This window comes from Tauraco erythrolophus, chromosome 27 (assembly GCF_009769465.1).
Source record: "Tauraco erythrolophus isolate bTauEry1 chromosome 27, bTauEry1.pri, whole genome shotgun sequence".
Classification (NCBI taxonomy): Eukaryota; Metazoa; Chordata; class Aves; order Musophagiformes; family Musophagidae; genus Tauraco; species Tauraco erythrolophus.
In genome coordinates, this window is record NC_141491.1 from 2,585,219 (window position 1) to 2,608,015 (window position 22,797).

A 22,797-nucleotide genomic window follows, 5' to 3' on the forward strand; every position below is an offset into this window, starting at 1 on the left:
TTTTCTATTGCTTCAATTTTTGTGCAAAAAAAATAGAAAAAAAAAATCAATGTATTGCAATCTTTTTTAAAAATGGGGTGGGAATAGGTAAAGAAAACTATTTTATGTAAGAACTGACAGAGGGATTTGCTTTGTATAATGCAAGCTGGCTTTAAAAAAGCATTGTAGCAAATTATTCAAGTCAATCATATGTTAATAGTTATGTGCAACCAGACATGCAAAACAATTGTATTTTTTTAAATAAATATTTTTAACAAAGTTTCTGATCTGTTGACTGTTGTTTTTTTTTTTTTCAATAGAGGAAATTGAAAGTTACAGCTGCAGGGCAGCTCGCTCAGTGATGATGAGGGTGTTCATCAGCCCTTGAGCTGACCTGCCTGTTCTCAGCAGCACAGGCGCTCTCCCTTCTTGCTTGAATGGAGACGTGATGGAGTTGCTGGTGCTGCACTGTTTTTGTGCCAAATCAGGAACTATCCTCTTCTGGTGAAAATTTCCTTTGGTGAGTAACTCCATTCTAGATATGGTGCTGAGAGCAAAAGGGAGATTTGAATCGTCAAGTATGCTTGTAACAAAAGAAATGTTATTCTGGCAGTAGCACTTAGCTACGTATTATCAATCTGCAAGGACATAATAATACACTTTTTTTTTTTAACAGCTGACAGTCCCTGCTGTGATATATATGTAATCTCAATAGACTTCTTTCAGAATAAACTCCCTCCTTGTATTGTTTCATGCTCATTTCCTCTGTACAGGGATGGAGAGAAAGCTGTCATGGTGGGAGGGGCTCTATTCATGACAGATCAGGGTTTTTGGTGCAAATGGGTTTTGTAGTACCAGCTTTTTTCTTTCTGGGTATCTCAAGGAGAGTAACAGTGGCATCCTGTGGTGCTGGAGAAGAATTACAGCACATACCATACTGCCCTGGACGGGAGGCCAGGAGGGCTCCTGAAGTCCAACGATGAGTTATGCCCAGAAGTCAACTGCTTTTACCTCCTGCATTGGCCTAATGTGCACTCAGCTCTAAAGTCAATTCAACAAGTCTACTCCCTTGAGACCTTTTTCTACAGACCCAACCCTGGGAGCTCATGGAGATGTTTTACAGAAGGTAAGACCTACTGCTTGGAAAAGAGAAACACTAAGAACAGTTTAAGTTAAACAGTTGTTAGCTTCCATCTGAGTTTGAAAGCTAGAACTGGTGAAGGCAGCAGCTGATAGTCTTGGCCAGAAAGCTTAAGTTACCTGAGTCCAGTCATGCTGAGAATCTAGCAATCAATCACCTTTAATTAAACACTGCTTTATATACACACGTACATATGTACATCCACACGCAGCAGTTAAAGCGCAAAGTACATGTCCAGTCACTCGCTGAAGAGCGAGCTGTATGTAGCTTTACTCTTCCAAAGCCAGTCCTTCCTTGGAATGGGGCATGCAGGGGTGAGGAGAGTACCTTGCAGAAGGCACCTGGTATCAGACATGAGTATTGCACAGATGAAGCAGCTGGAGGCTGGCTCCCAAATACCTCTGTTTAAGCTTCAACTGGAAGCTAGAAATAAAACCACCCTAAAAGACACTGCAACTGGTGACTTAAAGCAAAACAAACCATCATAACTCATTCTTGACTCAAAAAAAAAAAAAAGCTGGTGATTTTAATAATCAAGAGGCCCTAGCATGCTGAATAAGACACTGTCTTAGTGAACATGTCTGATACTGTGGAATAGACAAGAATCAACTGTGCAAATAGAGAGAGGTCCTGCTACCACTGTGCGCTTGGTGCGTTCTACCAATTGTGTAATTTTTCCCCTTTGGAAGTATACATGGAGGTGGCATATACTTGAGTCAGTGTTGCACAACAATGAATTCAACTCCAGCATTGTGCTGTAAATTGCAGGGGCTTCTGTACATTACAGGCCAAAAGAAAAAATCTGTTAAGTTCAGTGACAAAGCCCGGAGATACTCAGTCTTACACACGGAAGAGAGAACATCTTCCTTCCCGCTCTCCGTCCTGAATTGGTAAGAAAGTTGATTTGCAGGAGTAACTGTTCTCCCACCACCCCTGCCGTACACCGCAGGGTCAGTCTGACACTCGCAGTCTTCTTTTTGGTACACACGATGCGGGCAGCTTGTGCTTGGCTCAATGCAGTGTTTTAGGATGTTTCCTTGATTCTGACTTACCCAATCTACTGTGCTTTTTGATTGCAGAAAACTTGCATGATTCAGTCATTAAATGTGAAATCATCCTTAATAGTAATGCTTAATTGTGTGGTGTTTTATTGCTTGTCTACGGCTTGGCCACTTCTCTAGCGCTGGTACTGTCCAGTGTCATCCATTACTGCTGGTTTGTCAGGTGAGGCAACATCCACGTCTGCAAAATTGACACGAGACACCTCAGCTGGAGGTACCGATTCTATTGAGCTTTACAGGGACGTGCACGAGCTCGCCCAAACACGGATGCTGCTATCCCCATCACCCACCACACTGGCTCCTTTATTTCACTGGCCACGGAAAAAAGGTCTCCACTTCCAGTAACTAGACAAGTTTTCTGCTTGTCACGCAGCGCTCCTTTCACAAAAGGTGCTTAGAAAAGCCAACAGTGTATGCAGCCTGAGGCGATACGTAAGAGAAATCCCTTTATCAGTGAGGCTTTTCTCAAGAGCCTGACAGCTGCCTTTGGATGGCAGACTCGCTCGTTCCCTGGATTTTAGCCAGGGAACAGCGTAGGGAAGCTTGTGCAGTCTGTGCTGGGGCTTACTCCTGCTCAGCTCTGCAGTAGCACAGTAGTGCTCTCACAACTAGCCTCCTCCCTGGCTTAGAGTTTCTCTGTGATCCACAGACCATTCCTGCTTTTTCCCCTTACTTCTCCAACAAAAAAAGAAAGCAAACTCTGAGCTGTGGCTGCCAAGGCTCTGTGGGCAAGTCAAAGCAGGAAGAGAGGACGGGAAGCAGCAGTAAAATAAACATTTCCTTGCATTTTGCTGAAGTGCTGCACCCTGGTTATGCATTGATGCATATGGCACTCTTCCTCTCATTATAAAGCAGGGCTGAGTGCTGGTGCTTTCTTACCTGATGAGGGCTTGGGGTACATCCTGTGGAAAAACAGGAGGAAAGCGTAGAAGGTAAAGGCCAAGCCTCCAAAGATCATCCCACAGACCAGGAAACTGTAGCTGCCCTGGTCATGTATAATCTGCAATTGGAGGGGGGGGGGGAAGGGAGCAGACAACATCATAACACTTAAATTCCTCATTAGCATTCCAGCAAGAGCTTTAGTATTTGATAGCTCAAAGGTAATGCAGTGCTTTTTCCCAGCAGCTGTCCAAAACCAGGACTAAGGTTTCTACTAAAGAGTTCCAGTTGATTTTTGGCATGCCTTGTCTTTGCTTTGCCTACACTTACCGATCCCACCAGTAACTGCAGTACCATCTCTCCAATTCCAGCTCCAGTCACTAACACGGTTGTGGCACAGCCTGCAAAGAAATAGTGCAAGTGGTGTTGGCAGGGAACAGGTGAAACTGCCTGTGGCTTCTTTAAACTGCTCTTTCGTGGATCTCTCCATACAAGGTTTACAAATACTCATGTATGTTCCCATCTAGTGTGGGGAACGCCTCTTCTAGCCTGCAGGAGTGTGGAAAGATAAAAGTTTAAGCCAGAAACCCATCTCATGTTCTGTCACTTGTCTCTGTTGGCAGAGGTGATGTTGCTTCTTGCTGGAAAGACTTTTTCATTCTTCTGTATCACTGCCCGAGAGATGGAGGTTGGCAGAGACCTCCCGTAAGAGCCGGCCAAACTCTGGGATTTTCAGTTCACTGATAATCTGGATGATGTTTTCAAAACTATCTCCCTGTAAGCCTCTAAAGTGGACATTCTTGTCAGTCCCTGAGAGCCCTAAAGCTGCAGGAGACTAAGAACCCATCTGGATCGCTGCCTGTAAAAGTTATTAGTGCAACGAAGCTGGGATTTGTGCAGTCTGGTTTTGTGACTACAAGCTTGAATAAACGTTGTATTCAAAAGGAGATCTTGCTTCCAGGCCTCCTAGGAAGGCACTGCTAGGTGTGATGGGATCTGAGCTCTCATCCTGAACACCCACCCTCTTCCAAAGGCTGCCAGGCATGCCTGGGTCCCAGCTCACCTTTGTACTGCAGGATGTCCTCGGTGTAGGCGAGCATGCTGGGGAAAGTGCTGCTGAGAAACAGACCCAGAGATGCTGTCCCCACAAACAAGAAGACAACGCTGTGGGAGAAAATCAGGAGCAGGAGGAAGGTTATCAGGATTCCAACCTGTGAACAACAAAGTCAGTAGGAAGGTCAATGCTGAGTTGTGATAGGCTCTAGATTTTTTTTATTTTTATTTTTTTAAAGAAAAGTTTGGGAGAAAAAAACTACTCTGGAAAACAATCTCAATCTCTGAAGAACTGAGCTAGCCAGCCAAATAAAATCCATCTACCTTTATAGTAAAGAATTTGGTACTTTTTATAATAGCACTGCAAGTGACTATATACAATTCATCTGTCTCAGCTTCATTAGGTAGCGACTTAAGATTGTATCTGAAAAAATACTTTTTCTCTGCAGCTTTAAACACAACAGTACTGCCACATCCATAACATTTACATGTCTCAATCACTAACAAGTCTTATTCAGCATGTGAAAGAATCAGCTCACCCTCGAGAACAGCCACAGGAGTAAAGCTGCCGAAGATCCAACCACATTCTAACAAACTCGCCCTCACCTCTGGCTTGCTGTCCTCTCCAAGCAGCAGCCAAACCACCTGCTCAGCACCAAGGTGGCCGTGGTGCAGAGTCAGCAGAGGGAGCTCCACAACACCAGCTCAAGCCAGTTTCTCTTAACTGGTTAGGCGCGGATTGTGGGGGTGTGCACGTGCACAAGAGCAATTTGGCTACTAAAGGAATCGAATTCAAACTGTGGTTTGCTGTAATGCTGAAATGACTGACTGCCAAGAGCTGGTGTATCTTACTACATATAGCAGCACCAATGAGCAAGCTTTGCACGAAGGGTTCAGTGCTAGTCAAGTGAATTTTTGTCCTTGGATGATACCACTACTGTTGCCTTTAAGGGGAAGTGAGAAGGCTTCTGTTCGAGGATGGATGCTGTTCCCTCTTCTCTCCAAATATTGTCTCATCCTCAGGCTGATTAATAGAGCAATTGTGCAGTTCAGACGAGTGATTAAGCCAGTAGTGTGCATCAAGGAGATGCACGCACCTGTCCGTGAGTCAACACCATGAGAACAACTTGCCCAAGAGATGTGCTGACGCTGAGCTTCCCCTGCTCCCGTGTAAGCAGTGACTGTGCTAAAGCAGGAGATTGCACTTGTTCTTAAACCATCACCTTTGGCTCTATCTGTTGGTATCTAAGCTCAGTTTTGAAGTGACCAGCAGCAAGGTGCTGAGCCAGCTGCTGCACCTGCCTCCTGTCTGCAAAAGACATCAGCCTAAACCTTCAAAGTGTCCCATTGCCAACTGTCACGCCTGTTCTCTCACCACCCTGTTATATATTCTCGGCCTCGCAATATTAACCCTGAAACTCGCTACCAAAATAACTTCTGGTTTAAATAAATTGTAAATTAGCTGCCTTCTCACTTGTTTGTTTTCTTCTTTTTTTGTAAGAAGTGTAAATGGGAACAACTCCCTCCCTGTTGTCTGTCACATCCTTACATGCGTCCACCTTATATATCCTTAAAGGACTTCTTTCTCTTTCTTCAAGTGAACGTTTTATTAATTTAAGCAACCTCACACCACATTGGTTTCTTCGACAGCTGCTACGGTCTAAGCAGAGAATTTACTGAACTATCTGCCTTCCCTTTCCCATAGCTCACGTGGGCACGAAATTCCCTGTAAAAGCCAGAGAAGACAGAGTGCAAAGCAGATAAAGCTGGCAGACGCTTCACTAGGTGCTTTCACAAATCTAACATTAGATTAACTGAGGAGCAAGCTCAGAAAAGCAACCAAGTTGTACATCTGAGCTTCCCCGTGCATCGGACTCAGCCGCAAACACGCAGAGAGCGAGGCAGAGAAGGGCCTGGTGCGGATCCACCAGTTCTGCTCATCAAAACCAGCACCAGACGACATCTCGGAGGCAAGCGGAAGGAAAACGTAGTAAAGACAGCCTTACCACATTGATGAAGACCATAGTTGCTGGCTTCATCCGGTAGGACACAGGGATGGAGATGAGCCTGCCCAGCGTGATGAATCCCCAGAAGAGGCTGGGCAGGTAGCCGGCCACTTTATGCACCACCGAGAGAGGCTCCTCCACCGCGTAGCTGTAAACGAAGCCCGAGTACTCTCCCTGCAGGGAAAACAAACCAGCGTGTCACGTCGCTGCGATGACTTACAGTCACTGCAACTTTAACTTCAACCTGTCCCTCAAATACCCACAATATCGTGATAGTGCTGGAGAGCCCACCTATGGATTTTCTACCAAACCTCAATGGACCTTGTTCCCAAGGGTTTGCAGCTGGAGGCAGGCTTCCACCAGAAGCAGAACACGGGACTTAGTGCTGTTAAGTCTTGCCCTTTTAGGAGAGCTTACTAGGTAAAAGGCATGCCAGGCTTCTATCTGTAGAGATGCTCTCTTCCCTAGGGACTGTCTTGTCCTTTTGGACTTTTATACTGCATCACATTACGAACCCGGAGTTGATCATCCTCGAAGATGGAGGCCCTGGAAAGTTCCCGTATCTGACAGCTGCTTTGAGTAGCCCCCGCTCGCCTTTCAGGACCCTATTTATTGCCCTGGTAAGACCCAGCAGTATTTTACCATGAGGGGACTGAGACAAAACTGTCGAAAGAAAAAGAACAGCAACTTGCCAGTCAAGAGTGAGCCTTCCTCACCCGGACAGAAGTGCTACGCACGGCGAACCCCGTGCGACTGTGCCGGCCGGGAACGTGCCGCCGGGCCACTACGGAGAGAGACTGCACCATCCCCACATGCTCCCATCTTTTGTGGGCTCAGGAGACCCTCAAACCAAGAGTCACCATTTCTTAGGAAATAAACAAAGCTGTTCCTGCCTCTTGGCTGAAGTGAGAAGAGACCTCCACTGCGTGCAAGTAGACAAGATCACAACTCCAGCTCTAAACTGGCTAGGTTAGTAGCAATCTGCAACAACACAGAGCCTAGGAGAAGCCACAAAACCCTCTCAAGAAGCAGGGCACACATCAGCCTGACTATGATTAGCTTTGCACGAGCCACCTCGGGAACCAGACGGTGCAGCAGCAGACCCTCAGGTCCAGCCCATCGCACGCAGAGGAGACGTGGTGGATTTGGGCTGTTACAAGTGATTTGGAAGGAAGAAAGCCATATAGCTTTGCTCAGACAGGATCCTTCTATCAGCTGAACTCACCACAATCCCATCAGTCATGAAGAGAACAAGAGCCCCAGTGATGTGGACTGCGAAGTAGGTGTAAGAAGCCCCTCTGAAGTTTTTGCTTTGGCAGCAGCTAAATAAGTCATCATGACCTGGTGAAAAACAATGCAAAGCAAACTTAGCTGGAAGGTCCCCCCGGGGCTGGGTGGTTGCCAGCCCGCAATGGGGATTTGTTTTGTGCTCAGCTGCAAGACAGAAATTCATAGAGGACGGTGAACAATGTGGAGCCACAGCTAACCTCTGCTGACACAACCTCCCTCTTTACCTACCTAGAAACTTTCAGAAGAAAGACAAATATGCTTATGGGCTGCTGTCCACAGATTGGGTTCCAAGCTCTGCAGGATACTTGCTGCTTCTCTTACTCCAGCTGCTTGTGCTCCTCTTCCCATTTAGGAGCAACGCATTGCTGGCCTCGCTCTTACAGTCAATAGAAACAAGCCCATTTGGTCATAGCACTCATGCTCAGAGCCCCTCGTCCTTGGTACCACCACTCAGGAGAGTCCTGCCCAGGAGAGCTCACATTCCTCGATAAATTATATTTAACCAAACAAGCCAACTTTGGGAAAGAGGGTGATAAACTCACAGCTAGCCTTGCCTCCTCTGAATAGACCACTGGGAGCCACAGCCTGCCAAAGCTGGGGGTCAGGACCCCAGGAATTCCTGACCGTATTCCCAACTGTCCATCCCCATGCTTATATCACACTGCTCTGAGGTGTGCAAAGGGCTGGTGTTGAGGTAACGGCACCTGGAGTCCTGTGCAGGTGAGACAGTTCCTCCTGCACAGCAAAGATGAAATTCTCCCTACTTCTAGGGGAAAGGAGAATTTTGCCAGCACAGATGTGTCTGTCAGAGATCGCAGCAGTCAGCATACAGTCATCCTGCTTCTCTAAGGATTAATCTCAACTGCATTTAAGAGGAAGATGGAGATCTGAAGAACATGAAGCTCCAGTGGGTTGTATGGAAATGGGCAGCTGGGTTGAGGAAAGAGACCATCAGTGTCTCCGCTAAGGGAAATGCTGTCAGATGAGCACAACCTTATCGGACACCAGAGAACCCACTCCATTAGAGACATCTACGATCGTTCCCTGCAGCTCCTCATCACATCTCTAACTGCCTCTGCCTTCAAGTATCCCCTAAAATTTCCTTTTATTGTTCAGGCAGAGCCACTTCTTCTGTAGCAATACTAAATGCTCCTCTGATAACTCATCATAACCCTAAAATACGATTACTTCCAAGATTCACCATTTAGCTGAAGGATTTACATTGGTACGTTTCTCTTGGGTAGCAAAGAACAATGTTACTATTGTCCTCAAAACAGGGAGTAGTCACAAGTTCAAGAGCAAACTATTGCTGGAGTTTAACTTTTCCCCCTCAGACAAGGGCGCTGTCCTTATTCCTTTCAGACTTATAAAAATCAGTGTTCTGCAGCACGATGACCTCTTGTAAACTGAACAGTCAGCAGAGCCAGCTCAAAACCTGACTGAAAACCAGAAAGAAACAAAGGGACACAACTTTCACATGTGCTTCAACGACTTGGGAGCCCAGGTTTAGTTTTAGGACAGCTTGGAGAAAAAGCAGCCTGGAGTCCCAAGGGCAGGAGACTAATCTCTGGCCAGGGGTTAAGGATGCATCTAATTTGAGGGCAATTAGGCACCAAATTGCCTGTTTGGATTGCTTGGGTACTTCTGGATTACAGTCACGTGTACATTTTGGAAAGCTTCCTCCTTAGACAATAGCGATGGCCCTCACTTGTTAAATTCACTGGAGAAACTCAGAAATACCACTTCTTCTCCCACTGCTCACACCCCCCCGTTCCTCCAAACCCATAGGAGAGGTGCCTCCAGCTCACCTCCTGCTGCGCGGGGTCTCTGCACGGTGGTGGAGAGATCGTCCTTCTCCGTGGGCCGCGTCTCCATGGCCAGCTCGTCGGCCGACAGCAGCGGGTGGCTGCTGCTGCTGAAGCACGGCACCATCCGCTCCTTGTAGAGCAAGAAGAACACGGCGATGGGGACCGGCAGCTGGGGAGGAACAGAGAGGGGCAGGTAAGCACGACCAGCCACACACAAAATACAGGCAGTCCCCCAGGTGCCAGGGCCTTTTAGAAAGTGGCTCTCAGCATCTGCAACAGATGTGCCAGAATTAACCTCTGAGAAAAGGTTCGCACTGCCCCGACCTCAGAGCAGGGACAGGGGCTGGCAACGGGGTAAGGAGCTGCTGCAGGAGGGACACAGGCTTGTTCAGAGAGCTGATGTTGTTCAGGAGGGAAAAAAAAGAAAAAAAAAACACAACACCAAGTTGAGAGCAAAGACTCTTGATCCATAGTATGGCTGGGGCATCTCCTGCCAGTCCCTGTGGGATGTCAGGTGAGCTGGGGACCATTCACCCGGGATGGAGGACAGGGACACTGGAGCAGAAGGCACCTAAATACAAACCTCATGAAGCACCATGCCTGCCCTTCAAAAAGGAAACATTCTGGTTTCCAAGCATTTGGCCACTTCTGCCCAAAGAATAATAATAAAAAAGTAGCTTTTGCCTATGGAAAGCAGAACAGTTTTAACAGAAGACCTTCTCCAGCTGAAGTTCTTTGCGAGGGAGGAGCAAGCTGCTCCAAGACCTGCTTTGCCCATCTCCAGCCATTAGCAGAGGTTGCTCAGTATCTCATAAGAGATGAGCTCGTGGTTCTCAGGCCAACAATCACAGCACCGCCACAGCCCAGCAGCTTCAGGCAGCCCCTCGGTACAGCTGAGGGACCTGGGATGGAAGAACAACGAGCTCCCAGCCATCAACCTCTCGGCTGTGGCTGCCTTAGAGACCCCCCCCGCACACCCAGGGATGCTGCTGAGCAGGCTCCCAGCACACAACAGTCCCACCAGCACCGTTCCCTGCAGTCAGGGCTTTCCACCTCCTGCCAATGGACACAGGGACCATGGGCTTGTACTTGCCCACGGGATCCATCATGCAGCAGCGGCAGGTCCCCTGGCACCATCCTCCCTCGCTGCCATGTGCCTGGGGACGAGCCTACTCCCTGCGCACACCCACGACTCGGTGGTGCCTCCAAGCCCGGAGGGACTTGCTCTTTTTTTGGGGAAAAAAAAATAAAACAAAACACAGAGGGAAGCAAACAAAGCTGGGTCTGCCCCTCGCCAGCCCTCCCTTCTCCTCCCGCCGCAACCAAGTGGTGTTTATTCTGCAACAAACTGGGGGAGAAAGCCAGGAAATCCTAAGTGACAGCTCACTCTCCAGCCGTCGAGCGCTTGTTTTCTACATGTCTGTGAGCAAGTGTGAGCTCTAGCTCCAGCTCCAAATTTCCTGCCTTTTTGTTGGCTCGTGGCACGATTTAAATGTATGGAGAATTCCCCCCCCCACCCCGCCTCTCTTGCCTGAATTCATTTATGAGGACTTCATTGTTCTGGGAACAATGGGAATAGGAACAGTTAGTTCGGTCCCATGGAAGAAAAACGCGTTTGCTTGATAGTTCTAATCCTTCCGGAGGTCAGGACCAGATTTTATTCTTCTAAATTGCAGATTTTGCAAAAAAAAAAAAACAACCCGCACAGTAGGACTGGCTGTACAGATAACGTCTCTGGGCGCTTCCAGCCTTAAGGAGCCCTTGGTGCCTACGCAGAAAAGGGCCCCAGCTCCAGACTCCCCCAGTTCCCAGTCAAACCATTGGCATGTCCCTGCTCCCTGGATCCTCATCTCCAAAGCAAATGGGTCCTTTTTGCTTTATCCAGACTGTACCATCCTGAGGCTGGCAATGCTTTGGATGCATTTATGGGTGCTCTGACCCCATCAGCCATGAGCTGCCCACCGGCACTGGCTGTTTCTGGTAGGAAACGCCCAAAATCCATAGACTCACCAACATTCAAGTGCAGCCATCACCCACAGGCTGCCACCACACCAAAGCAAGCTCAGGAAAGAGGGGAAAAGCAAAGGATCAAGCTCAAGAGAAAGCAGGTCCCAGGGCTCCATCCTGAGCCAGCCCTGTGTCCTGCACACCGGCTGGCAAATCGCCTGGGGGACAGTCCCCCGTGGCCACGGGGCTGGCCATAAATCCGGGGTGTGTACAGGGAACGGAGCATCCACAAAAGCAGTTCAGCTATTACGTGGGCAGATGGAGAGGAGCAGAGCTGAACACCAGAGCCCTGCCAGGGCACGTTTCACCAAGCAAAGGGACAAATCCATCCCAGAGGAGCAGCCTACCCTGACCACAGGACAAAGACAGCTCGAGGACCGTCCCTTCCACTGCCACTACATGAGCACGGCCACTGCCATGAGCTGCCGGGTGGGTGCTGAGTCCCTCTCCCTGTCTGCAGTTCCCGTGTGTCCCAATGGGAGAGGTCAGGTGGTGATGATGAGCCTCACTGGCCCCTGCAGCAACTCTGCTTTGCCCTTTTAGGCAGAAGGCTTTTCTTTTTTCAAGGGGGAGAGGGACATTGGGCCAGGCTGGATGAGGCTTTGAGCAACCTGGTCTAGTGGAGGGTGTCCCTGCCCATGGCAGGGGGGTTGGAACTGGATGATCTTGAAGGTCTCTTCCAACCCACACCATTCTACGACTACAATCGGAGCATCACGCTGGGAGCCTGCAGGGGCTGAAGGGCAAAGTGGGCAGCAGGAGCCCCACTGCCTGGACCCGGAGCTCCAGCTCCGCTCGCCAAATCGCTGGGGATGTTCTCCTCCTCCTGGCAGCTTTTAACCATTATTATAAGCTCAACAAGTTGCTGCATCACGCAGTTAAGTGTGGGTATAGTCCAGGCTCCTTCCCTCCAGCTTCTATTTCGGTCTCTCCCCCCAGGAGCACGGGACCGTTCCCTGCTATTGTATCCAGGCTACTTTTAAGCAACCTAAGCACAATGGAGTGTCCCACACTTCCCCTGGGAAACCACCTTCCGGACAAACACATCCCTCTCGGAGGAACATTTTCCTGACTTCCAGCCCCTTGGAACGGGCTGGATGATGAAATTTCCGTTCTGTGGGAAACTGAATTTTAAAATATGTTTTTGTTCCAAATGTGGACAAAAAGCCAAAATTTTCTCTTAGAATGAAAAATTTTGGCTGGGAGTCATCCAAGCACTTTGTTTTGATAATGTTGAACCACTTAATTTTACTAAAGCAAAAACATTTTGCTTCAATAACTTCGAAACAACTATTCTGTCAGCTTTACACGTTGCATTTATGCCAAAGTCAAATTGAGACATTTCCACTTGAAACAAAGCAAGAAATCAAAATGAATCATTTCAGCTTGCGTCTTGTCAGAATACATAGAGTCCGGTGAAAACTGCGATGAAAATACGTTTTTGACCATTTCATAACAAAGTTGCTGGTCCTGGTTTCCATTTCTACGGCTTACTCATTTCATGCACTTCCCTGGGGTTTTAAATACCAATTATCATCATCACCTTCCTCTGACGTTTGCACCTTAAAGAAGGGTCAGCAGTTTTGGAGCTGAGCTGCTCTCGGTATCTCCAGCCAGTGGGTTGGGCTGTTTAGTTTAAAGCAGGAACCGAGTCAGCTCCCCCAGCAAGGCCTTGGGAAAGACAACAACAGCTCAGCTTTGGCGTGGGGACATGCTCGAGAGCCACGTGCGCGGCATACGTCCGGCTCCCCGCTCCTCTTCTGTTTGTTATAACCCTCATCCCAAAAACCAGGAGTCTCCCAGCACCCCGGGACTTGTTGCTGTATCCCTGGTGATCCTACGCAGCGTGTGCACACACGTGCAAACCACCCACACGTGCAAACAGCACTCGACCGTGCCGCGATGCACGAGCCCAGCTCACGACCTGCTGCTATGTGTCAGCTGCTGAGCACAGCGGGACTCAGCCCAGGGTCCCATCCTGCCCCCAAAACGGCCACGGGACACTGGTAGGAACAGAGAGGGGTCTGGCGACCACCCTCCCACCAGTATCAGACACATCGTTGTATTCAAAGCAGATATTAAACGCTGCCTTCAAAACTAAATTAGTTTGCTCAGGATTGACTGGCAAAATAGATAACACTCGAGCGTAATTAAAAGCACAATTCCCACGGCACACGCAGAGGTAATTAACTCTGGCTTCTCCTCCTTGGCACAGAGCATCCTTTTCAGTACTTCTGCAAGGAAACTCCTTACGGCACCTGCCCCGCTATTTCAGTTGCCCGTTCTTCTCCTCGCATCAGCGAGCTGCGCGGCCTCGGGCTAACGAAAGCCCCCGGATGAGGAGCACTGGGGTATGTTTTAGTTATTTGGCAAACGTGAAGACCAAGTGCACAAAGAAACCTGTGCCCTTGGCCTGGAGTAAATGGAGTGGTGGAAGATCAAGGGCTGCTCGTTGGCCTGGGACAGGAAGAAGGAGCACCAGTGTGTCCATGTGTTTTGGGAGAAGGGCAATGGCTAAACCTACCCAGGGAAGGGGCAGGAGGTACTGGGGCTGCAGGGCAGATGGGCGGGTGGGTTCCTTCCAGCAGGATCACCCTTCACTTCCACTACAGAAGGTCTCCAGGGGAGAGCCCCTGCCCTGGCACGCTCTTTATAAAGAGTACAGAGCACCTCGTGGCAAGGGCTGCCCCAGCTGGGCTCGGCTCTGCTCACGGGGGACCCCAACGCTCCTGCCAGCAGCAGCTCCCACGCACGAAGCACAACGAGGCATTCCACAGGATTGGAGCGGAGCTGCCCTCACCATTGATCCCAGCACGGCCGTCGCTCGCTGCGACAACACGCTCCGCGCGTATCGCTCCAGGTCTGCGTGCGCGATCCTACACACACGCTCCCAGGGCTCCTGCGGCCAGAGAAGCGACATGGGCAGCCAAGCCAGCTCTGCTGCAGAGGGCCTGGGCACGGGCATGACAGTGGCCACAGCCCAGCAGGGCCACGTAAGGGACCAGCTGCGTTTAACCACACTGGGATTCGGGTATTAACTGGGGGTAAGGAACAGGGCTACATTTCAAAGAGAGCCTGCAGCCAGCAAAAGCAGCTTGCTGGAGATCAGCTTTGGGACCCAGCAGGGCAGAGAAAGAGGATGGGCACTAAATCCCATCTCTCTCACAAAGGAACAGCCGCAGGGCTCCTACATCTGCTGCAAATCACCAGGGAAACGTAACAAATAGGCAGAGAGACCCTGCTCAAGCTTTCAGCTCCAGGAACTCAGTTCATCGATGGGCACTTTCCTACGAATATCTCTGCAAATCACCCTTCTGCACCATCGAGCTCCTCCCCAGACTGACCACAGAGGAGACCTTGTGGCTCTGAGCGTAGGCAGCTGGTGTAACTCCTGCCCGGGGGGATGCTGGAGGTACAACCTGCTTCCGGAGAGATCAGACAGATCACCGCAGGATGGTGCATCGACCCCACCACATCTGACAGTGCGGTGACCACTGGCTGAGCTCCGCAGAGCCCTGTCCTCCTGCCCCAGGCACCTGCTGGAAACTGGGCGCTTGGCAAAAAATGAACCTTTGCTGTGGACCAGCACGACCGTTCTCATGCCTCCTTCCATTACTGGGACCACCTAACAGCCACCAGCCCCCCCAAACACCACAGCTGTCTGCAAAGCCGAGAAGCAGAGATGTCCCCAGCAACAGCTTGGGCCACTCCAGCTGCAGCACTTACATTGATGAGGGCCATGATCCAGAAGGCATAGGAGACACGCGTGACCACCATGCCTTTCATCGGCAGGTCGTAGTGAGACAGGTTGCCCGGATGGTGCAGGACCAGGGACTTGCGGATGTGAGGGAGGTTGCTGGAGGAGTTGGCCGTGGAGTTTGAGAGGATGCAGTTGGTGTCTGAGAGGAAGGGGTCAGCTATCAGTGGGCTTAGCAGTGCTCCAAAGCCCACGAAGAAATGAAGGGCCTGCAAGAGATGAGACAAGCAAGCAGAGCAGGAGGGTTTATTGCTCTCCTCTGCAAGGGGTCTTGCTGAGCCCCTCACTCCTCTTCCTCAGAGGAGGAAGCACAGGGAATACACAGGCTCCATGCTCACCTGCAGGAAGATGGCCGAGTCCTTCTGGTAGATCTTCACCAGCTGCATGTTGGAGATGGTGTCGATGCAACCCATGGCCAGTCCTGCCACAGCCATGACCACAGCCAGGACCACCACATTGTGGCACAGAGGGATGATGGCAAAGACCAAGGAGATCGCCAGCGATGAGGCGAAGAGTGCAAACAGGGACTGAGCCAACCTGAGACAAGGAAAGAGGAAAGACAGGACAGAATTACTACCATGAGAGCAGCACCTGCACCACAGCCCTGCCTCCCATTCATGGCCCCAGGTTAGTCAGGGCTGGGGGCATTAGCAGGAGATGCACCCACAGGCCGTAGCTCCAACTAACACAGCTCCAGCACATGCTCCTCTGACAAGACAAGGGAGATGTTACACACCCTGCAGCTCCACATCACAGCTGCAGCCAGCCCAGGGCACTGCCACCTCCTGCACGGAGGGTGATGCCTTGAAGAGGCAGATCTTCCACCCAGCTTTCACAGAGAGGAGTAACCACCCCTTCAAAGCTGTGTTCTGCATGTTTCAAGGCAGAATAAGGCCTGAGAACCTTCCCTTGTTAACTGGGCAGATCTGGGAATGGAAAGGGACATGGGTACGTGCAGGCGAGGCCACATCATGACTTCTGAGCAGCTCCAGGGCATTTCTCATGCAGGGCTGTATCACAGGAGCAGGCTGAGCAGGTATGACAGCTGCTGGGCAACCCCAGTTCCCGGCAGGGAGAGAGCTGCTGGTGTCACATCACGGTGTCATCCCAGACCTGCCTGCATGCGCTGTCCTGGTTCCCCCTTCGTGCCCTGTGCCATCTCTCTTCTGCAGCATCGTCCCTTCCCCTGCACAACGGGGCGGGATGCAGCACTGCTGCCCGTCCCGGTGCAGGCAGCCACTTCCCAACCCACATGGACCATCGGAGAAGCCCGAGGGACGTGTGTGGTAGAGGTAAAGCTGGTGCGTTACGCCTCGAGCCTGGTGGCAGCGCGGGGAGGCTGCTCGGTGTGAGCCGGGCGCTAGCCAGATCGCTGGAGAACGGCGCCCAGGCTGGCACCGCGCTGCTCCGGAGCTGCCAAGTCGAAAGGCAGGAAGGAAGGAAGGAAGCAGGGACCAGACAGCGAAGCACTGAAACTAGCAGAAAGATGGGACTATAAAGTCACAGCAGAGAGTAAGTAGCACAGGCTCGTCCCCTCCCCACCCCGGGCTCCCAAACCCCAGTAGAAGCTCGTTGCAACAGCCAGCAGCTTGCTACGGTGAGTTGCTAATTAGCAGTTGGGGTCTGCAGCAGGGGGATGGGGGCACAGCCGTCTGTCCACAGCAAAGGACTGGTGATGCACTGGTGTGTCCCCGGTTCGGACAACCAGCAAGCAAAACGCCTGCAGCTGGCTCCTGCGGGCTGCCTGCACCCCACGGCTGCTTTGGGCTCTGCCCAAGGAGGGAGGAGGAGAAGGTGACGAGGAGGCACAGACTGGAGCTGCAGCAGAGCCTCCGCGGCTGCCGGGCACCGTGGTACCAGCCCCCCTGCCCTGACTGCTCGTCCAGAACGGCCCGGCCTTGGGCATGTCACTGCGTTTCTGCACGGCCCTCATTCATCTGCAAACCCAGAGTGATTTGGCTTTCCACATCCTGCTTGTTGCTTACGCTGCACTCCAACAGCACCGGGGAGAAAAACGGGCCAAGGACACGTCTCCTTTTTTCTCCTGCCCGGTGGCACAAGCTCAGCTGTGCCAGCTCCTCGGCGTGCTCCCATCTCCCAGCCCAGCCCCGCTCACCCATCAGCCGGACCACATTGGTGGAGCCAATGTTTTGCAAAGCCATAACTACTGATCTTCCTCTGACAGCAAAACGGGGAGCCAGCGTGGGATTTCTGGGGGAGGGAGGGAGCAAAGCGAGATGTGCACAGTCACAGCAGGAAAAACAGACAGCAAATGAGAGAGAGGCAGCTTTGAGCCTGGAGAGACGAGGCAGCACCCTCCAGGGTAGAGCAGGAGGGAGAGGCAGAGGCACCAGCAGCTGGTGAATCCCAGGCTGGGAGCGACAGGGAAACGCACACCGAGACATCCCAGAAATACCTCTCCTCTTCTGCAGCCCCAGCAAAACAACCACAGCACCACTTGTGCTTGGCTAGGGAGCGCGTTCATTCACTAGAGTTAAACATTAATTGCAGATGATGTTATGACCTTAAAAAGCATTAAAAATATCACCTCACTTTTCCCCAATGAGGCAAAACTCCCGTCTCCAGCCGGAAGATGTTAATAACACAATTGCACACCCCCGCAAACACCAGCAGCCCACAGCCCAGGGTGGCACGCAGCCCTGCTGCCCCCTTCCCTGGCTCTGGCATTAGGGGGGACAAGAAATCACTGGCTTCCCATGCCAGACCCCCAAGGTGTAGCTGAAGGACACTGCTCAGCACCCAGAGAGGCACCAAACAAGCAGCCGGGGGATTTCTTTACAAAGAAACCTCTGCGAAAGCATCCTTACATGAGGCATCCCATGACTTCCAGAGGGGGTCTGAACGCCATTATCTTGATGGTGTGAAATCAATGCACCCCTCCAAAGGGCTTAAAGAGCAATCCTGATGTTATGCCATGGTCCTTTTCTGATGCTGCTGCCCTCCCCATCACTAACCGGTCCCCGTGTCTGTGCCCAGGGCAGGCTTCACTTCAGCAGCGTGTGAAACGAGCCTCGCGATGTCACGGGCTCTGTTTCAGGACCACTGAGAGCATGTCCTGGCTCCATCACAAGGCTTGAGGAAGGGTCTTCAGCTTCGCCAGAAAGGTTTAAGGCTGATCTCTATGGCATTAGGATGGTTAATGCTATCCTGTAGCCTCAGCCAGCGAAGCTGCCCCTCTCCTTCCCACACAGCGTATTTAACCCCCACCCCAGCGTTCCCGTTGCAGCAGGCACTCTTCAGCTTCAACTGTGTTTTTCTGCACCCCAGGGAGCATTTTCTAAGTCCCTCACATCAAGAAGAAAAATGATAATCAGGCTAATTCAGACTTGAAAAACTGATCATTAAAAACCCTAAGCCCTAAGGGGACGAGGTGAGAACATGGAAGAAGGTGGCATGGATTATCCCACATCTGCCTTCTGGTGCTCTTGTCTCCAGGACAGAGCACAGGCCAGGCTTGGCAACCATTGCCTCCTCCGAGGAGCTCATACTCAAGTCACTGTGCTCTCTGCTCTCAGCAACAAAAGGCTTTGCTTTCCTCTGCGGTGAGAAGTGTCCTGCACACTTCAGCCACGTGCTTGAACAGAAACCTTTGGAAGATGGGAGTCTGAAGGGCAGGGAGAGAACAGGGTCATCCACACCCAGCTGTGCTGGGACGTGCGCAGATGCCCCAAGGTAGAGATGAAAGAAGGGTAAAAGGGCCCCATCTCATCATCCCTCCAGGTCCCAGTGTGGATCACTCCTTCAAGCAGAGCCTGCTCAGGGCTCCAACATAGCAACAGACCTACCAGCCTCCTCCTCTCCTCTGCTAACACCAGTGGGACTAGCTCAGGGCTGACCCTGAGCTAAAGCAAAAAAAATACAGGAGGACACAAAAGTGCAGTTTCTGAATTTAAACAAAACAAAACAAAACACACAAACAAAAACGGCAGCACAGAGGGAGCATGACTTTAACTTCACAATGAAAGCTTAAAATCCAACAAAATGTGAAGAGAAAAGGAGAAGGCAAGGGAAGGAAGAGGGAGAGCGGTGGAGGATACAGGTGCACAGAGCTCAGCCCTGGAGTTTGCGGTGCCAGGGGTGGATTTACCAAAGAGTTCACCTCCCACTTGGGTTTCTGAGTCCAGGCAGAGTTTCAAGCCCTCTCAGTGCTCCCACCCACCCCAGGTGACACCAGGAATCAAGAGCCATCAGGTGCATCATGCAAAGGTGCACAGGGCTCCTTGCGGAGGGTATCAGCTGCTGCCAGGGCTGCCCTTGCTCCAGGAACCTCTACCAGCACCACGGCAGCACTAGGGCTCGAGGCAGGGCACGCGCTCCGCCTGAACCCCAGCCCCACTCATGCGAATACCCTGTAAAAACCTGTATTCTTCTGCAGCAGAGCTTGTAACCACAACCCAGCAAACCCCGGGGATGAGCTACCAGAGAGCAGCAGCCTGTTATGAACCTGAGCGTGAGCTTAAACAACGCGCCACGCAGGGAGCTGCTCTTCCCGCAGCTCTGGCTTCGCGCCTCCGGACACGCCAGGGAAGCGACCACGCAGCAAACCCGGCTCTCCAGCGCAGAGCACCCCAGGCAATAGCTGCATTTCTGCATCGCTCTGGGAAACTTGCAATGACAAACTTTCCCCTTCCTTGAAATCACACAGGAGAGGGAATTCTGGAGCTAGTTCTGGCAGTCCAGGCTGGCTCTGAGTTACAGAAGGGACAGATGCCACCATTATGCTCTGCCCTCCCAGTGCTCCAGGACTCCAGCGGGGCTGAGAGAGCAGAGACTACAACCCAGCATTCAGCAACTTCTCTGGTGAGAGGACCAAAACGTTATTTAGGTCCCATCACCCAGTTCTGCCACAGAATCCAGTACCAACACTGGCTTTCCTTCTTGAGTCCATCATTCAGAGCGGACAGCTCAGACCAACGCACATTTTAATCGAAAGCAAACAACACAGTCTACGTTCCTCAGTCGTTAGAAATTAAAGGCAGCTTGCAGCCAGACTTGGCTTGGCTGGCTTGCAGGCAGGAGATGCTTTGAGATCCTCCACCAGCGGCTATCCACCACCTAACTGGAAAAGATGACCTGTCCAGTGCTCCTCCCTGCCCGGCACCAGGGCCAGCATAATTTGATTTATAAACCCACAGCATGGCCCAGAAGTAGAAACCCTTAGCAGGACAGCTCGATCTGTCCGTCCCTGAAACGGCGATAGTACAGGAGCTCCCAGCATCTGAATGGTTAATATTCCCATCCAAACCCACACGTTTGTAGGCTGCATCGCTCCGAGTAACCCCCTACAACGCTCACAAGCTACAACTATCCGAAACATGCCCTCCTGCCTGGCAGGGCTGCCGCCCCTCCGTGGGGCTCGCAGACGCTTTGCAAAAGCCCGTTGCTCCAAGACGCCGCGATCACAAACACGTCCTGGTTCGTAATCACAGCAAACCAAACACACTCTTCTCCGAACACGCTGCTGTTAAAAGTTTGGGAGCCTCTGAGCACGAAACCCCAAACAAGCCTGTGTAACCCGCTGGCCAAGGGCAGGAGCTTTGGGTAGGAAGCTGACAGCAGGAAACAATTCTGCATTTTCCTTCGCTGCTCCTTCAAACATATGCGAAGCAGACTGGGGGCTGGCAAAGGCACTGCCTGCTGACCCATCACTCTCAGACGTAGGGCAAAGCTCCCACGTGCCATCCCCGTTCCTGGGCACCCCACCTCACATCTCCTCTGCTGGGACAGCCCGACAGAGAGCAGCTCCGGCTGCTCCTCAAAGCCTCTGCACTCTGGACAGGAGGACTGGGACAGTTCTATGTACCAGGGTGGTAATTTAACAAGTGCTCTAATGCCACCTTCATTGGCCAACACTCTGCACAATTCATGAGACAAGAGTTTAACAACACGTTTTAAATGGGCACTTTGAAGCGGCGAAGGATTCATGCAAAATTTTCTCATATACATGTTAAACATATACATGTATGACATGTATGTCAGAGACACACATGGAGCTGAAATGTTACATCACTGCCTGAAGAATTAGTGACAATGTAAACAATCAGCTGATTCTCAGCAGAGCAGAGCTGTCATCAAGCCTCAAATCAAACGCCTGTTTGGCGATCTTTAGGGTTGAGCCATCGCATATTCCCTATCTTAAACACATCCTGGGCAGGAGGCTCAGTGCAAACCCCCCCGTTTGGGCTGTGCCCGCGTGTCTCGCTGGCCCATGGAGCACACTGCCAGGCCTGGCCACCCCATGCAGCCCAGGCACTGCCGCTGCCCTCGTCCCACACGACAGCGAGACCATGAGGACCACTCGCATCTCACCTCCGTTTGCCCAGACTCCTGGGAAGCACGACAATATTTCGGTTTCTGACGCTGCGGTTATTAAAACAGGCTTCTAACAATATTTGTGACAAACAATCAGGTCAAGGAAAACACCCTCCAGGAAGTTCTGGCTGTAAGTTCACACTAAAGCTGTCTCTGTCCTGAGCTCCAGGAGAACCGACACCTCCTCTCCAGGGCTACAAACCCGTGCAGGCGAGGAGAGCAGCTGCCCGCAGAGCCGCTCCCGCCCCGCACCTCCCGGGAAGCCCCCTCCCTCCGAGCCGCCGGGGCGAGAGGGCTGCGGACCCTCCGGGACGCGCACGGAGCCCTCCGCTCGGGCAGGATTTTCCCACGCGGATCGCAGCATCCCCGCTCCGCCGCGCAAAGCCGGCGGGAGAACGCGGGAGGGAGGCGAAGCCTGGGGTGCGGGGAGGGGGGGGCTGGCACTGCCCACCCCCAGCCCAGCAGAAAGGGGAGGCCCGCGGGAGGTGCGATGAGTTTGCCAGGCGCCTTACGTCCTCTTGAAGACCCCTCCGAGGCAGCTGCCGAGCAGGAGGCAGAACTGCTGGGAGAAGAAGACCCAGGTGATCTGCGAGAGGGAGCTCTGGGTCTGGCAGCGCAGGTCCAGCAGCGTGGGCCCTAGGAAGGCGATGCAGAGGCCGAAGCTGAAGAAGACGCTCCAGTAGGTCAGGGTGGGCTGCAGGTTCCTCCGGAACCGCGCCGACACCCGCTCGTCCCACCACATCCTGGGCGGCGGCGCGGGGCGGTCACGGCGATGCGGCTCCCGCGCCGCCCGGCCCCGATCGCGGTGCCGGTCCCGGTGCCGGCCCCGCCGCCGCCCCGCTCCTCCTTTGCAGGATGTGGCTCCGGAGCCCGCGGTGCCGCGCCGGGCGCTGGCTCCGCCTCCGGGGCCGGGGGCCGCCGCCTCCCGGGGCCGGGCGGAGCCCCCCCCTCCATCCCCCGGCGGACCCCGCTCCGCCCGAGGCAGCCGCGCTCCGCCGCATCCCTCCGGGGGCCGAAAGCAGCCCGAGCGCACCCCCCCGCCTCGCCCTCCCCCCTACCCCCGCGAGGTTTGCATCATCCTGCCAAAAGTGGGGCAGCCCCCGGCTGCGCGCTCCGCACCTGAGCGCGCAAACGGCTCGGAACTACGGCCACAGCAGCGACCCCGATGCAACAGAGAGCGCGGCGGAGCAAGGAAGCCCAGAAATCCCCTTTCCTTGCTGCCGACTGTCTCTGCACCCGTAAATAGGTGCAACCGCTCCAGACAAATGCAATTAAAGTTGCCCCTTCCCTGGCTGAGAAGCACTAGATGGCTTGGAGGGGGTGCGTGTTTTAAAGCCGGAGTGGTTGGATGCTTACGCAAAAGGTCTCCTCTAGAGGATGGATTTATAAATATTTCACCTACTTTAGCTAGGAAAGGCTAGCAATTTTTAGAACACTCTTTCCAGACAAGCCAGAATCGATGGAGCTCAGCCATTACAGAGGG

At 52.2% G+C, this 22,797-nt stretch overlaps 1 protein-coding gene across 1 annotated transcript; it reads right to left on the reverse strand.

The window, feature by feature from the left end:
- Positions 1 to 645: 645 nt before the first annotated feature.
- SLC60A1 (solute carrier family 60 member 1) lies at positions 646 to 22,056 on the reverse strand. Its single transcript, XM_009983348.2, has 10 exons — positions 21,827 to 22,056; positions 15,320 to 15,518; positions 14,951 to 15,190; positions 9,218 to 9,386; positions 7,345 to 7,460; positions 6,120 to 6,293; positions 4,124 to 4,271; positions 3,391 to 3,461; positions 3,061 to 3,181; positions 646 to 2,362 (listed from the first exon to the last, which is right to left on the reverse strand). The coding sequence occupies exons 1-10, from the start codon at positions 22,054 to 22,056 to the stop codon at positions 2,298 to 2,300; spliced, it is 1,533 nt and encodes a 510-aa protein (XP_009981650.2). The 3' UTR covers positions 646 to 2,297.
- Positions 22,057 to 22,797: the final 741 nt, after the last annotated feature.